The sequence below is a fragment of the Stenella coeruleoalba genome (genome assembly GCF_951394435.1).
Source record: "Stenella coeruleoalba genome assembly, chromosome: 15".
Taxonomy (NCBI): domain Eukaryota; kingdom Metazoa; phylum Chordata; class Mammalia; order Artiodactyla; family Delphinidae; genus Stenella; species Stenella coeruleoalba.
This window is the reverse complement of record NC_137161.1, coordinates 82,445,486-82,460,273: the sequence shown is the minus strand read 5'-3', so window position 1 is coordinate 82,460,273 and position 14,788 is coordinate 82,445,486. Positions and strand designations below refer to the sequence as shown.

Genomic DNA, 14,788 nt, shown 5'->3' with positions numbered 1-14,788 from the left:
CGCACACTTGAGTAGCACTTTGGGTCCTTGGAGCCCCTCACCCTCGATCGACAAGTAGTTTTCTCCAGACACTGCAGAACACAGAACTTCCCCTCCTTTTTTTTAACTCTTCCTGCCTGGACAGTCAGTGCTGTACAGTTTAACACTTAGGTTGTTTCTCAGTGTTTCCAGCAGACCTGTACGCTTCTCAGTAACTCCCATCTTGCCTCATGCTGGGTGCCTGCCAGGTATGAATGAACGGTTGCTGGCAGACTGTTCTCTGTGTGGTTAGGTTTTGCAGGTGGATGTTGTTGCTGTTTACTGTTACTTGTATGTCAGGAGTGTCCAGAGCATAACCCATGGTCATTCCCATATTGTACCTCTTGGCCTCGCTAATGATTTTTCTAAAGATACCCGATTGTGGTTCTCATTTTAAACTAATACATCTTTGAATTGGGATTGAGAAAGGGTGAAGATATCAGTGTGTAATGGAAAGCATTCAGAAAAATAGCCTTAGTGCAAGTCAGATCACTTAGTTTATAAATAACTGCAGTTTACCAGCAGTTGGCCTGGAGTACCAGGGTTGGGCTTTTATTAAATTCCTAACCTCAAGGAAAAACACGAGGTAGTTTTGCAATTTGAGGGACGAGAATGTGGAGCTAAACCCGGCTTTCCCTCGTGCCCTCTGCATCTCCTTTCAGGTCCCTTCTTGCTCCCCTGCTACCAGGTGGGCAGCCAGCCCAGCACCGCCATGTTTCACAGTGAAGAGAACGGGTCGAAAGGAATGGACCCCTTGGTCCTCATTGATGCGATAGCTATTTGTATGGCGTATGAAGAAAAGGAACTTTGCAAGATCGGGGAGGTGGCCCTTGCTGTGATATTTGATGTTGCGAGTATCATCCTGGGCTCAAAGGAGAGGGTAAGGAAGGACTGAGGTCTGTGTGGGCGTGTTTGTGCTTGAGGGTGGTCGTTCTGGAAATCACTCACAGTGTAAGAACTGAGTAACACCGTACGGGTTGTGTGCGTTTTTCTCCAGGCGTGCCAGCTGCCCCTCTTCTCTTATATCGTGGAACGCTTGTGCGCGTGCTGCTACGAGCAGGCCTGGTACGCAAAGCTGGGGGGTGTGGTGTCCATTAAGTTCCTCATGGAGCGGCTGCCTCTCACTTGGGTTCTGCAGAACCAGCAAACCTTCCTCAAAGCTCTTCTCTTTGTCATGATGGACTTGACTGGAGAGGTAGGTGATGGGTGACCCCAGACCTAACCATCCTGGTTCAAGATGCTGCTTTGCCTGGAGCACAGTTGGTTTCAGACAGTTCTGCAAATATGCTCTCCTAGAAGCTTAGAAAACATTACAGCATCTTTAATGAAAGGACAGATCAGAGCCCTCAGGTTCTCTTTCTTTGAGGATCTAAATACTTGTCTGTCTTGATGAACAGCCCCTGGCCAGAGTACTTAACTGGCCAGAAGTTTCTATAGGAGTCGCGTTCTTTATGAACCCCTGTGCAGATACAAACAAATAGAAGATGGTGGGCATTGCCTGCTTAAATCCATTCGGTAAACACAAGGATCAAGTCTAGAGCCGCATTTTCTTTTCTGAATGACAGACAGAAATTACCTATGAGCAGGAGAGTTAGCTACCGGAATACCTTGCAGACGTTAATGAAGCAGACTTGATACATTAGCTGGCGTGAGGGCCGTGCGCCCCCAGTGACAGCGTTTGTTGGGGGTAGTGTGTGCAGGAGACGTGGGTGCTGTGGGCAGCATCGCCCCCTTTCGTGCTAAGGAGTCCCTGGCCTGCAGGTTTCCAATGGGGCAGTCGCCATGGCCAAGACCACCCTGGAGCAGCTTCTGATGAGGTGTGCGACGCCCCTGAAGGACGAGGAGAGGGCTGAGGAGATCATGGCGGCCCAGGAGAAGTCCTTCCACCACGTGACCCATGACCTGGTTCGGGAAGTCACGTCTCCAAACTCAACCGTGAGGAAGCAGGCTATGCACTCCCTGCAGGTGCTGGCCCAGGTCACCGGGAAAAGCGTGACCGTGATAATGGAACCCCATAAGGAGGTGAGACGTCTGTCACCAAACTAGTGTTATTGGAACCTAGTTTGAAGTTTGAAACCTAGTTTGAAACCTTTGAAGACTTTTTTTTTTTCCTTCAAATTTGACTTGTAGATGATATGGAATTTGTAATTTTGTGTCCAGTACAGAGTGCTATTACATATGCTCTTTTTGAGAGCATGCAGACAGCAACGTGCTTATGTTTATGTCTGTATCAGTAATTGTGAGTGTCAAGGGAGTAGAGTGCTGGTTTCCTGGGCCTGTAGAGCACAACCTGATGGTCCTGTTCTTGTTTTGGTGGTGGTGGTTGTGAGAGAGGTTACTCTGGACCCGTAGGAGTTAAACGTATCTGACGTGCATCTTTTCATGACCCAGTGTCAGCATATGAAACAGAGCCTCCCTTTCCTAACTAAAGGACGTCTGTGATAACTTTTGATCTCATTTATGGTTTTCAAATTGCTAATTGGCTTAGAACATTGTGATGAGAGGTGTTTGCTTTCTGAGGAGCGGCTGGTCAGTGATGCTTCCTCCCTGCCTCTCCCAGGTTCTCCAGGATATGGTCCCACCTAAGAAGCATTTGCTCCGACACCAGCCTGCCAACGCGCAGATTGGCCTGATGGAGGGGAACACGTTCTGTACCACGTTGCAGCCCAGGCTCTTCACAATGGACCTTAACGTGGTGGAGCATAAGGTGTTCTACACAGAGGTAGGGGGGTGGTGGTACGGCGTGGTGTGGATGATGATGACGTGTGTCTGGTAACCTGTCTTTGTGCACGAAGACTGGTCAGGCAGCACTCAGAAGGCATGGGTGGTGACCATAGTAACCGGCCATCGCCTGGCTCAGGCCCTGGCACAGGTATGTTACGTCCGGGATTGGCGAGGAGGTAGGCATGGTGACTAGAGATGTCCGGTAGAATGTGGGGGGTTTCTGAGTCTGTCGAGCTCTCTTAGCCCTCCACAGGGAGCCTTGCTCTTCAGGACCTTGAACTTGTATTCTAGAGATAAGACTGTAGCATCTACCTTAATCACTCTCGTATCAATAGGTGCCCAGGTTACTGAATTTATCAATCACTTGAATGTGCCGTTTGCAGTTGAGAACTCACTTCACGTGAGTGCCCTTACCTAGTTCTGGCAGCACCCCGTGAAGTACAGATACTGATGATTCTCATTTTGAAGATGCAGAATCTGAGCCTTAGGGTTTGTTAGACACCTAGAACTACAGAGCAGGTGAGCTGGAGAGCTTAGGGTGGAACCACCACAGTTGTTTTAGAGCCTGGTTTCTAATCATTCCGCTGTCCTGCTGGGCTGTTGTTTAGTGGACTTGACTTGCCCCTTGACCCAAGGTAACAGGCGGTGGTGGGTGGCACTTTATAAGTGTTTGTCACCGTAAATATTACAGTGTGGGATGAAATTAGACAGTGATAAATAGAAATTAAACTATAAATACAGTCAAATTATAGGCATTAATTCTTAGACTCTGTAATGGGCTGTTGATTAGTCCCAATCTGAAATTTTTATGAGACATGAATCATACTTCTGGAGGCATTGTCAGAGAACTGAGGCAAAAGTCGTAAGGAAGCAAATTCTTCCTTATCCACGCTAAGTCTGAATTTCCAATTATGAAAAATTTACCTCTTGATTCTTAAAGTCCTATGTTTTTGCTTGGATATAAGGTCATTGGTCATGTGTTCTAGCTGAAATCATTTATACCTTGTTATATCCCTTGTATAACATCACTCATAAGATTTGATGGAGGGTCCAGGAGAGCCCCTGGAGAAGCTCCCCCGAAGGAGGGGAGCTTCCTTCGGGGGCTTCAGAGGCAGATGTGTTGTAACCTATGGGGAAAATTCCTCATGGAGCTGGAGACCAGAAACTGGTAGTGAGTGTTTAAATTTCGGGAATCTAAACTGGTTTTGAAAGTGTTTATCAGGATACCAGCTGCATCAAAACATGTGAGGATCTTTCGGAAAATAGAAACTCTTGAGTCCTCTTCCTGAAGATTTAGGTTCAGTAGATTTGGGGTCAGACCTGGGAATCTACTGCCTAAAAACTTCCCAGGTGATTCTGGCGTGGCCACATTTGGAAGTCTGGCTTTCTAATTTAGTTTCTGATGCTCTCTCTCTCTAGATATAGATAGAGGGATCTATATATGTGTGTGTATACAAATATGTTATATATGAGGAGAGTGTTACTGGAGGTTTCCTCCGGGGAGTGAAATAGGGTGGGTGGTTGAAATGCTTTTCTCTATACATCCTCCTCTACTGTTTTAAATATTTTACTAGGTAGGAATCTTTAAGGGAAAAAACGGTACGATTTTCCAGGATGTCAACAGAAGGGGAAAGTAGTAATAGAACACCATATATAGTATTTTAGATATTAGATATATAAATGTGTACTGGTCTGTTAGAGTGTCTGGAAGGCTAGCCACTGGAGTATCTGCGTTATGGTATTTCCAGCAAAACACTTCCTGCTTACGCCACTCTGTACTTGAAAAGAAAGAAAAAAAAAAAGGATTACTGCTCAAACTCTGGAATTATAACATGTATGTTTCTTGGGCACTGGCCCAAGGCATTGGGAAGCAGCTCTGAACGAGGAGGAGTTGTACCCGCCATCTTGGAATTTGCATTTAGATGAAGTGATCCTCTATGTAAAGAAAAAGCATTATGGTATCAGAGTGGGTCAGAAAGTGTCACAGAGGTTGACTGAGTTTTGCTTTAGAATAAGGAAGCTCAAGCACATTTCTATACTTAAATGGTTTGGGATTTGGGTTTAGTTTGTTAATCATGTTGTGTGTGGCAGATCGCTGTGTTCTGTTACTTGCAAGGTTATTGTGTCTTCACAGTGAGAGCAGGCTAAATTAAGTTCTATCTTTTGCAGCTCTTGAATTTGTGCGAGGCTGAAGATTCAGCTTTAACAAAACTGCCCTGTTATAAAAGCCTTCCGTCACTCGTACCTCTACGAATTGCAGCCTTAAGTAAGTTCATGTAAATATGAGACAAGTTACGGGATACAGAAGTGAAGGGAGGGCTTCCCTGGTGGGGCAGTGGTTGAGAGTCCCCCTGCCGATGCAGGGGACGTGGGTTCGTGCCCTGGTCCGGGAGGATCCCACATGCCGCGGAGTGGCTGGGCCCGTGAGCCATGGCCACTGAGCCTGCGCGTCCGGAGCCTGTGCTCCGCAACGGGAGAGGCCACGACAGTGAGAGGCCGCGTACTGCAAAAAAAAAAAAAAAAAAAAAAAAGTGAAGGGAGACAGTGGCGTTTTTTTGTTGTCTAATTTTTCTGACTTTTTGTGGTCTTTTTAAGGTGGAAAAAAAAATTGTTTGTATATTTATCAAACTACATAGTGAGATGTCAATGGATTGTATAGATGGCTAGAATTTAAATAATTGTTTTTACTCTAATAAACTGGATTTTACTCTATAGTAAGCTCTTTATAGCTGTCTTATGGGAACTATATATATCTCTAAAGTATGTATCTCTCTAATATTCTGGTTTAAGAGAGTTGTCATACCATTCCTATCTTGCCATTTTCATCTGAATCGGAGTATTTAGACCTTTTTAAACTTTTTAATGATTCAGAAGCATCTGAGACTCCTGCTGCCTCTAGGCTTTCATTAAGAATGTGGTATCGTTGTTTAGCACAGGAATTGTGCGTAGTTTAGGAACGTATACTAGATCAGTACTCACCCTCATGCTTAGAAACAGTCATTTCCCCCTTTCTTGATAAATACCCAACACGAGTTGCTTAGTTGACTTTGTCTCTTGTTGACTTTTATACACTTAATAAAATATTACCAGAATCCTGCTTGAATTAGAGGTAGAGGAGCTGAGAGGCAGACCATAGTACTTGGGCTTGAGGATGGGACTCAAGACAAGCTAGCCAGAGTTGGGGTGGGTGTGGCGTTGGGAGCTTCTCACGTTTCCTGGTGGGTGCCTCTCAGGCGTTCCTGTCAGCCGGGATGGGCATTGCTCTTGCTACAGTGTTACCCCTTAACTAACCTTTAACATAGAGGCTGGAGGCATGTCGTGTTGCCTAAGGATATTTGCATTTTCAAAGCCTTTAACCCCCCAAGTTGGGAGGAGACCACCTGATTAGACTTGGATAGTGGAGAGACGCTGGGCTGTGTGTGTCTATTTCCTTCATCACCAGAGTCTGAGGCTCTACCCTCGGCTAATTCAGCATGCGTCCACCCACAGCTCAGCCGTGCTCTCACCTGTGAGGATGTCTTGGGGGCATGGGTGCATTGGGGACCGCCTTCCGCCCTTGTTTTCCCATTGTTTCTCTCCTTCAGCCCTTCTTCATCTTATCTGGGCAGTAAGATTTATCATGGACCTTCTGGCAGGCTGTTGCCTTCTTAGGTAATAATGTTCACTCTTAGATAATAGTGAGCGTGTGAGTAGAAGGCCGTGCATTCTTTTGTCTTTCAAGAGGCCAGATACTAGGAAAGAAGTTTAGTGACTCATGTATTTGTTGGTTGGTAAGAGCCTTTAGACTAGGAAATTGTATGTTTTTCAGGCTAACGATGAAAATTATATTGATTTCTCTCCCTAAAGATGCGCTTGCTGCCTGCAATTACCTTCCTCAGTCCAGAGAGAAGATCATTGCTGCCCTCTTCAAAGCCCTTAATTCAACCAACAGTGAGCTCCAGGAGGCTGGGGAAGCCTGCATGAGAAAGGTGAGCGAGGGCTGGGCGGGTGTGAGTTCTGCACTGAGTTCTTCCTGTTGACCTTGTCTGTATCCTGGGAGTCGACCTGTGGTTAATAACATACCAGATTGTAATAGTGTCTCTATCTGTTTCATAGTCATCCTGAGCCCTTTAAAAAGTAAACAGTAATGACTGGTCTTCCTCATTTCATCATAAACTTCTGGAATATATACGGTTTAATACTCCATTTTCCCAAGCAAAGCAAAAACTTGCTGCTAGAGTTGAATATGAGTTCCATTCTGTTATGAAGTATACTCTGATATCTGTTTTCCTTTGTAACCTTTTTTTAAAATAGTTTTTAGAAGGTGCTACCATAGAAGTAGATCAAATCCATACTCATATGAGACCTTTGTTGATGATGCTGGGAGATTATCGGAGCTTGACACTGAACGTCGTGAATCGTCTGACCTCGGTGACCAGGCTCTTCCCAAACTCTTTCAATGATAAATTTTGTGATCAGATGATGGTAAGCCAAATGCATACAATTCTATGATAAACCTGAAAAATTAAATTATTTTTTTAAAATGAGTAATGCATTTACATGATTTAAAACTCAGAAGGTGTAAAAGGGTGTCTGTGAAAAGCCTCCCTCCCACCCCCATCCTCCAGCCACCCAGTTCCTCTTCTGGGGGACCACCAGTGTTAAGTTTCCTGTGTGTCCTTCTAGAGATGTTTCCCATTTGTACTGGGACATATGCCTCTTAGTTCCCACAAAGGGAAGTATAATATATACATACATCTTACTTTTTCCATTTACCATCCCATCATTTCATATCAGTACATAAAGCGTTTCTTCATTCTGTCTTATGACTACATGATATTTCATGATGGGAACATGCCAGAATGTACTGAATCATTCCCCACTTGGTGAACATCTAGCTTTTTCCCAGTCTTTGGCCTTTATAGACAGTGATGCAGTGAAAAACTTGTAAGAGCATTAGAAGTCCTTTGAGTTTTTACAGTTATCAAGGAAATAATTACGCAAAAAAAGATCTGACAGTGTTTAAACGAGAGGTGTAAACAGATGAAAGAGGGTTTCAAGTATTAACTTTATTTTGCATTCTGTAAATAAACATTTGTAAGTAATTTATTAACTTAATTTCATGGTACGTTACTACAAACATGCATGTGTTTTTTATGCAGCTTTTTAACCTCACATGCTGGTTTCTTCGTATCTACAGACGCCTAAGAAATGAACAATGGCCCAAATACCTAAGTGGGAATTGATAGTATTATGATTGGTCCTAAAACTTTTAAGTGATGCCCTAGTAGTAGAGTGTAATTTTCCAAATTGAAAGGCTCTTTCCCTTTAAGCTTCCATGTGTAATACACATACATACCTATCAATTTACATGCATACAAACATTCATAATCATGGTTATAAATGAAATTATATCACTTCCCAGTCAGAGCACATCAAATACACACATCTTACCTCATCTTATGACCTTTGGTTCTTTCATGTATGAGATCTGTGCATGTGTTCTAATCTCCTAGTGTTTTTATGTTTGTCTCCCTTTAAAACTGGTCTTTCTCTACCCTCTGTTGGCTGTCATTTCTTGCTGCCTTTGCATGCCTGCCTGAAACAACTTTCTTTTTGTGTGTTTTTTTTTTTTTTTCACTCCAGTCTAACCCGTTAGATCTGTGAGCTGGGAATTCATTCAGTAAACATTGTTCTCCAGATTTTTTTAGAACGGAGTAAACAGGGAATTCCCTGGTGGTCCAGTGGTTAGGACTCTGAACTTTCACTGCCGGGGGTGCGGATTCAATCCCTGGTCGGGGAACTAAGATCCTGCAAGACGTGCAGCACGGCCAAAAAAAATAAAAAGAACAGAACTGTATCACATCTGTAGTTTCTGACTAAGGCCAAGAGTCTTCTTCCTTAAAGTACATGGGTTTTTTGTTTCTGGTTTGTTGAGGGGATTTTTTTTTTCCTTCTCTGACATTCTAGCCACGTTCTGAGTGGTTGAATGCCTCTGAAAGCAGAGAGTGCTGATGTACTTGGATACAGAATAACTGAGGCTTCTGTTTGTCCAGCCATCTCGCCCAAGTCCAGCCAGGTCCTGTGCTATGGTGCTTCTGCGTTTGTGGTGCTGGCCTTGCGCATGGACCCTGTGGTCTGCCACGTTCGTCCTTACTGAGCCGTGTTCTTCAGAACTGGGCTCAGTCATCAACCTCTGTTTTCCCTCATTTGATACACTTTTGGGGTGAACAGCTCAAGCCTTCAGCATAAGTTTAAGAGATAGGACACCTTACTGTCTAGGGTGGGCATTCGTAAAGACACCCCTGAACGTTTTCCTTTCTTATAATTTCAACTGCTTGACATTTGATCTTGAGGTTTCTTATATGGTTAGTTGTTTTGGAAATCTCCTTATTGAACTAAAAGTGAGCTTTGTATACCAATCAGTGTTGTTTTTTCCTTTGGGAAATCCGAAAGCAGCTGGCCGTTTTCTGTACCTTTAATTTTGTTACCCTCGTATCTTTGGCATAAATAGCTATTCTAGTAAAATAGAGGTTTTATGAATATATATTCTGATGGTATCCTTCAAGGAATTTTACTGGTAAAATCTTGTGAGTGTATTTAGTTTCTTTGAAAAAATGTATATTATTTTAATGTTTCTCAATGTGTGTTCCTTGGAACACTGGCTTTAGAAGATATAGGGTTTCTGTGAAAAACAGTAAGTAACTAAGTAAGTTTGGGAAGCACCACTTAACTGTGTTCCCCTCTTGAAGTTTTACAAGGTCTGTGGACATTAAAGGCTCAGAGAAAAGTGGATGTATTTGAACCATCTGTCCCCGAGCCTGTTTGTGACTGAGGAGTCCGATTTAAAGTAGCTTGTTAACTTCCTGCAGGGCAGTGTTTTGAAGAACAGGTTTGGACAGTGTAGAATCATGAAGCTGTTGTTTGGATGCCCCTGTGTGGTTTAGCTTGGGCTCTGAGCGCTTGTTGCTGGGTTTTGCTGGACCCCGTTGAGGGCGGGAGCCTGGCTGCCACAGGCTGGGTCAGCCTGAGTTGCTGTGGCCTGGGGGTCGCTCTTCTGCTCCTGCAGCAGCACAGTCTTTTCACAGAACGAGCGCCCTCATTCACGTGGAAGGGAATTGCTACCCGCATGCACTGTGGGGTCCGTGCTCATCTCACCAGTCCCTCCCCCAGGGTTCCCCCTGTGCCCACTCACCCTCGGCCACAGTGGCCACCCTTTCCGTTTCTGGCCTCCCTCCTTTTCTCTGCCTGGAGTGCCCTTCCTTGTGCTTCTGGCCTGTCTGCCTCTGCAGGGCCCTCCTGGACTCCTCGGCCCTCATCTGTAGCTGGTTCCTGCTCTTCTGTTACACAGCAGGCACCTGTGTTTTACCTTGTTCCCCCGCTGTCACTGGAGCACCACAGGGACAGGGATGATGTCTGCTTGTTCACGTCTCTGCCCCGACAGCTAGCTTGATGCTGGCTCAGGGCAGCACTCCCGGAACAGCTGCAGCACAGAGTAACAGGAGTAAAAGTCCTGGTATTGGAATGGCCGGGTTGCAGGACATTTTCTGTTGTTGTATCAGGGTAAATTCAGGTAAATTCAGGGTAAATTTCTATTTATAGAACATAAACAAATGCCAGTCACTCGCATCACTGGTTCGGTGGCTGCGCTATTTCAGTAATAGAATCACTGCCATTCTCACGTTAAATAGCATGGAAAGTAATGATTACATATGAGTTTTCACCTAAGAGCTGCATTTTGAAGTTGAGATGCTCCTGTTGTCAAGAAAAAATGGCTAAGGATGTATTTTTTCACAGCAACATCTGCGAAAGTGGATGGAGGTGGTGGTCCTCACCCACAAAGGGGGCCAGAGGAGCGACGGAAACGTGAGTGACTTGTGTGTTTCTGGGAGGGCAGCCCCACTGTGCACTGCCATTACCAATGCTAATGTCGGAGCGGTGCTTTTAATTAAAATTCCGGTCAGAAATCTAGTTTTATGTGACTATGGTCCATGTAAATTGTTAAACATATTTTGTTAGCTTACATTTTGCTTTTATTTCTCTTAATTGTTGAACATTCCTTTTTATGTTTCTTTAAAATCGCCCTTTTGTTCACTTTAACATGATGTTTTTGTTGATGAGAATTCTGGGAAGCTTGAAATGTATTTCAGTTTTATTAGTTTTTCTTGAAAGTGAGTAAAGTGTACTTTCTAGACTGTTCTGGCAGCTCTTGTTTGCACAGGCTACAGTCCTCAGCTGCTGTTTTCCATTGCTTTCCGTCATCATTGCCTCATAAACCAAGTAGAGGTTTTAGGACTTCATAAAAGCATTAAGGAGGATGTAATAAAGCATCGCATAAATATTGGCATGTATGTTTTCTGGGTCCAAATCCCCCACCCCAGTTGTTTGCTGAAAGTCCAAATGGCCAGTACTTCAAAACACATTTTTTTTACGGTTTTGAGGGAAAACCGCTTTAGTTAAATCTTTTTAAGTATCCGATGTTGGTCACTAAAGACTTTGTCTCTTAAAAATGAATGGTTCTTGCTGTTTTTAATCTTATTTGTATATGTTAATATTCTTTTAAGATGTTTTTAAACTTGATGACTGTCCTCTCAGTGGGATTGTGTTTTCCACAAGCTCCTGTTACGCCCAGTGAATTGTACAGCAGTACCTAATGAGGGGATTCCTTGAGCTCTTCAGAGGCATAATTAATGTGGCTTTTTGTCCTCCTGTGCCTATTTGTTGGATGCTGTGTTTCATCCCGTCTTGTATTTTATTTATTTATTTTGGCTTTATTATGCTTTGTTTTGACCATTCTATGTCAAGGTGTTTTGTTTATGTGAGTCTTGTTTCCTGCTGCTTCTAAACAGCCAACAAGCAAAACTAAAACAGGATCTTGAACTTTTTTTAGGCGTGTTAAACCATCCATGACCTCTCTGAAGGTTTGTTATTTCTATATATATAGGGAAAAAATCAGGAAATCTTCATGGGGGACAGCAGAGTGTATTTTAAAAGCCTGAGCTCCTGGGCGTAGGTGCAAGTGCCTCTGTACTTTCCCTCCCCATCTCTCATCTGTTAGGTATTTTTGCTCTAAATTTATTATTTGTTTTTACAGTTAGTTGTTAATTCTCTGAAACATATAGCCAGTTCTAGAATAAACATTTAAACCCTAGTGGGTAGATGAATGACTTCCATTCGATCAAAAAGATAAACTTTTACTGCAGCTCATGTGGGATGGGGGGTCAGTTGCATAGGGGGTGGGGCCGTGGGCACTGGGAGGTCCCTGAGCCCCTTCCTGCTGAAGCCTGTCGATCAACATATGAGCATGACCCCGAGAGCCTGGGAACGTCCCACTGCTGAGGAAGGCCGCGGCTCTCAGCTCAGGGGCTATGGTGTTTGGGGTCCAAGGCAGTGTGGCCACAGCTTCATGACCTCAGCTCAGGGCCAAGCCTCCTTTCTGCCCTTGAGCTCTGATAGTTTTTATGAATGCTCCACAGATTAGGAATGGGTCTTGGAAAGTAGTTTATTTGGTCAGATCCCCAAATAACATTGCCCAGTTGAGAAACTATAACCAATGACATGTTAAAAGTTGAATAAAAATAAATAAAAGCTCCCCATAACATCGGGTACCCCTGATGATCAGGGTTTTGCATTGTCATCACGTTTAGGAAGGTTTACCTGTTTGGCATTGAACTTACAGGGGAAAACTCATGACCACCTGTTACACTATGTGTACAGACACACACACACACACCCTTCTCAGGATAGCCTAAGTATCCAGTGAGTGGCATCACGGCCTCTGGGTTCTTCTGGCCTCAAACATGCCTAATTGATGGGGATTAAACCCCCGGTCCTCTTCCAACTCCAGCTGGGAAAGAGGTTTTTTAAAATATCAGCACTTCACGTATAATCTTGAATTACTCACTCTAAACAAAACAGTTTTTTTTAATGTATTTGCATACAACAGGGTCTTACAGTTTCTCCCCCTAGACAAGAATTCCAAAACTCCTTTTTTAAAAATTTGATTTAGGGAAGAATACACTCCATGTGACACCATCAGAAGGGCTGTTTTGACATCTGAAGGGTGGAAGGTGTATTTTTTGCTGTTGAGCATTTGTTAATTATTATGTGCTTTCTGATAATTGTGTCTTTACTGTCTTGTTTACCCCAATAATCCTTACTGTGTATTGAGTATATGGGAAGTTCTGTGTAAATAACATAAATAGAAAAAAAGATGATTTTCCTCCCCATCCTCAGGAAAGCATTTCAGAGTGCGGGAGATGTTCCTTGTCTCCATTCTGTCAGTTTGAGGTGAGAACAACCTATTAAAAGTCAGTTTATGACTTGCAATGTGAAGAACAGTTTATATTTTCTTTTCTTTTGTTTTCTTTTCTTTTTACCTTTCCGTTGCCTTTTTTCATGCTGTAATTTTTGTTTTGGTTCAGCCTGCCGTGGAAGGGGTAGAGGTGAGAATCTCAGTGGAAGTGCAGGAGGGGTCGTTGTTGTACTTGGTTTTGCTGTGACTTGTGGTTCTGTGGTGGACAGAGTGTGTCGTGCCTTTGAGTGCAGTGAGCTGTACTGTCTGTCTGTGGCAGAGTTGTATTAGTACCATTGCCGTGAACTGTCCGGGTGCCACGCATGTTTTCTATTAGGACGTCTTTAAGCAAGATTCTAAGTTCTCTGGTTTTCTACGTGCTAGAATTGCAATATCCCAATATTTCTGATCCAGCCGGGTTTTGCTCTCATAATGTTTGTATGAGCTCATGCATCTAACAACCTCTTGAGAGGAAATGCCACAAAGAATACATTAGACCTGCTAGAAATAGGGAGGAGTTCTATTTCCTCTGACTGGCCAGCTGCCTCAAACTGAAACCTCCTTGCTCCCCCTGCACCCAGGCCCCTGTGTATGTCTCTCACGCATACCACACTGTGGTGGTCACGACACTGACTTTGAACAGCCTAGCCCTGAGCGTTCCCTCTTCTGTAAAATGGGGATGGTAATACCTGTCATTCCTGCCTTCCGGTGGTGACGTGAAGGCCAGAAGTGATTTCATGACAGTGCTTTGAAAACGAAAACCCTTAAGATGAAAGTACCATTGTTAGAAGGTTATTCTAATTTCAGTGTAGAACTTAATCTGCCTGAAAACTTGGAAACACTGTAGAAGAGAACTCTAGAGGAGGCATGGGAGCAACGCTGAGCTGATTTTTCTCATTTCTTACCCGTCGCACTGTTTTGCCTTTTGGCTTAAAGAGACATTTTGAGAAGTATCTCCAGTGCTGCCGGGACGTGGTCCCTCCTGACTGGCGTTTATCATCCCCATTTTACTGGTTTAGAGTCACGGGTATCCGATTACCCGCCACCCAGGATGGGACATCAGGGAGTCTTCCCTTCCCCGTGGCCTGAATGGCGGACACAAAACCGTGGGAACTGACACTGTGAATGGAAAGTCGGAATGACACTCAGTAATTGGCCGCTGAGTTGTTAGCACGTTAAAAAATGCAAAATTCTTGGCATTCCACGTTTTGCATATGATTCCGTAAAGCAGTTTGTCAGCTTTATTTTCAGGCCTGGTTGATAAATTTTTAGAACCACAGTCAGTCATTTATTTACGCTGATAATTAATTTCCAGGGTAAATACTTCAAGTATTTTTTTTGAGGACTTTGTGCTAAGTTTTGAGGGTAAAAGAAGTCTGTGCCCTCAGAACTTAGTGCATTGGGAAGACCCCGTGATGTCACGGCAACGTGAGGGAATCCTAATGCTCATGGCCATGGGCATGACCCCCCGCCCCTGCTGGGCTCACCTCGGCAGCCCGAAAGGTCACTTCAACACTTGTCAGTGTGCGTGAAAGCAAAGACAGCACCATCACCGAGGTGCACAGTCAGCTCCCTCTCCCCTCCACTGACAGATGAAATCTGAAGGCCAAGGGCAGGTAGTTTCCTTAGGCCACAGCTGTAATCTGAGATTGGTGAGTTGTGGCTTTCTATTGATACATGTTAACTCTGCTTCTGTTGGCTAACCTTGCAAATGTAGCTAGAGCCTAGCAGGGTCTGTAGTGATGTTGGTATCTCTCGCTGGCAAAATTAATT

General features: G+C 44.0%; 1 protein-coding gene across 9 annotated transcripts in view; it reads left to right on the top strand.

Annotated features, from left to right (window-relative positions):
* Positions 1-14,788, top strand: part of TRRAP (transformation/transcription domain associated protein) — a 110,979-nt gene that overhangs the window by 38,073 nt on the left and 58,118 nt on the right. For all 9 annotated transcript variants that reach the window (XR_013831479.1, XM_079943865.1, XM_079943867.1 and 6 more), the window contains 8 exons: positions 681-898; positions 1,016-1,213; positions 1,780-2,040; positions 2,579-2,740; positions 4,912-5,008; positions 6,589-6,710; positions 7,036-7,206; positions 10,519-10,587. Coding sequence is in view for 8 of the 9 variants with exons in the window: in XM_079943865.1 (XP_079799991.1) it covers positions 681-898; positions 1,016-1,213; positions 1,780-2,040; positions 2,579-2,740; positions 4,912-5,008; positions 6,589-6,710; positions 7,036-7,206; positions 10,519-10,587 (1,298 nt within the window). In the remaining variant the exon portion in view is untranslated. The remainder of the gene's footprint in view (positions 1-680; positions 899-1,015; positions 1,214-1,779; positions 2,041-2,578; positions 2,741-4,911; positions 5,009-6,588; positions 6,711-7,035; positions 7,207-10,518; positions 10,588-14,788) is intronic.